The sequence below is a fragment of the Brassica oleracea genome, chromosome C2, assembly GCF_000695525.1.
Source record: "Brassica oleracea var. oleracea cultivar TO1000 chromosome C2, BOL, whole genome shotgun sequence".
Taxonomy (NCBI): Eukaryota; Viridiplantae; Streptophyta; class Magnoliopsida; order Brassicales; family Brassicaceae; genus Brassica; species Brassica oleracea.
Window position 1 is genome coordinate 43,109,481 of NC_027749.1, and position 1,425 is coordinate 43,110,905.

The following is a 1,425-nucleotide window of genomic DNA, read 5'->3' on the forward strand; positions in this document are numbered from 1 at the left end:
ATTTTATTTTCTATTTTAATTTCAAAATTAATTTTATAAAAAATTTCTTTATTTTTTCAATTTTTTGGAATTTTATAGATCTTTTTAAGTTTTTAGAAAATTTTGGAAGAGTTTTTATTTAAAAAAAAAAAAAATTAATTTTAATTTTAATTTCTCAATTAATTTTATAAAAATCTTCTTGATTTTTTTAATTTTTTTTGGAATTTTAAAGATCTTATTAAGTTTTTAGAGAATTTTTTATATTTAATATGTACCAAATAAAAGTAAACATGTTAGTAAATACGTTGAAAGTGCCAGTAGCCCAGTGGTAAAATACCTTACCATTTGACCAATCAACCTGAGGTTCGAATCCAGGGGTTTCAATGAAAGTTTGGTGTTTTTTTGGTCAGCCTAAAAGTTTATGTTTCTTTTGGCAATTCGTACAAAGTTGAGGTTTTTTTTGTTTGAATTCTCAAAAATAAACCGATAAATATATAATTAAAAGATTCCATAAATAATTTAAGTTTAAAATCGAAATTAATGAACCTGCATCGACTTGCAATAATCGAGATCGGTCCACGACGACTCATCGACGAGTTTTCCTTCCGACCAATTAGGGTTCGGAACCAAAGCCGAGATAGAGGAAGTGATCACCACGCGCCTCACATTGAACCTATTAGCTGCTAGCAACACGTTGATCGTTCCCTTAACCGCTGGTTCGACCAGCTCCTTCTCGGGATTCTCCGGTGGATCCAACGTACAAGGCGACGCCACGTGGAACACTCCAGCGCATCCGTCCACAGCTCTGGCGATGGCGTCGGAGTCCAGGAGATCTGCTTCGAAGATCTTGATCTCGGTGTTTGTGTCGTCGGATCTTGGTAGTTTGAGGAGATGAGTCGGGTCGGATCCTGGAAAGATGGAGGCGTGGATTTTGGTGTATCCGTTGTCAAGTAATGTTCGGATAATCCAGGATCCGATGAAACCGTTGGCTCCGGTTACACACACTGTCTCCTTCGCCATTGGTGATAACGCATGAGCTCACAGATCTCTTCTTATAAAATGCTTGATTTTAAGTGGATGATGCTTCGGTTGCCCAAAAAAAAAAAGTGGATGATGCTTCGGTATTTATTATTTTTATTTTCGGATTAAAATTGGGTATTTTGTTATTTTTCTCAAGATAGGAATAAACATTTTCCCAGTTAAAAAGGGGATTCCTTTTTCATTACCTGAGAGAGAGAGACTTATTTGTCGGCATGGTATTACACTGTGGTATTATGTTTTCTTCTGGCCATAATTAATTATGATATTACAAACTATAAGAAATTTTAGAAAACGATTCTATAGCCGGCAATTATATCTATTTTACGAGGATTCACACCTGACTGCACCATTCTGAACCGTTCTATGAGATTCATGCCTGACGGTACTTCTTGCGTCATGCCGAAG

General features: G+C 35.6%; 1 protein-coding gene across 1 annotated transcript in view; it reads right to left on the minus strand.

Moving 5' to 3' along the window:
- LOC106320225 (cinnamoyl-CoA reductase 1) overlaps window positions 1-1,158 on the minus strand; it is a 3,531-nt gene extending 2,373 nt beyond the window's left edge. The window contains exon 1 of the mRNA XM_013758596.1: window positions 526-1,158. Within this exon, the coding sequence (XP_013614050.1) occupies window positions 526-999 (474 nt within the window). The 5' untranslated portion in view covers window positions 1,000-1,158. The remainder of the gene's footprint in view (window positions 1-525) is intronic.
- Between the last annotated feature and the right edge of the window lie 267 nt (window positions 1,159-1,425).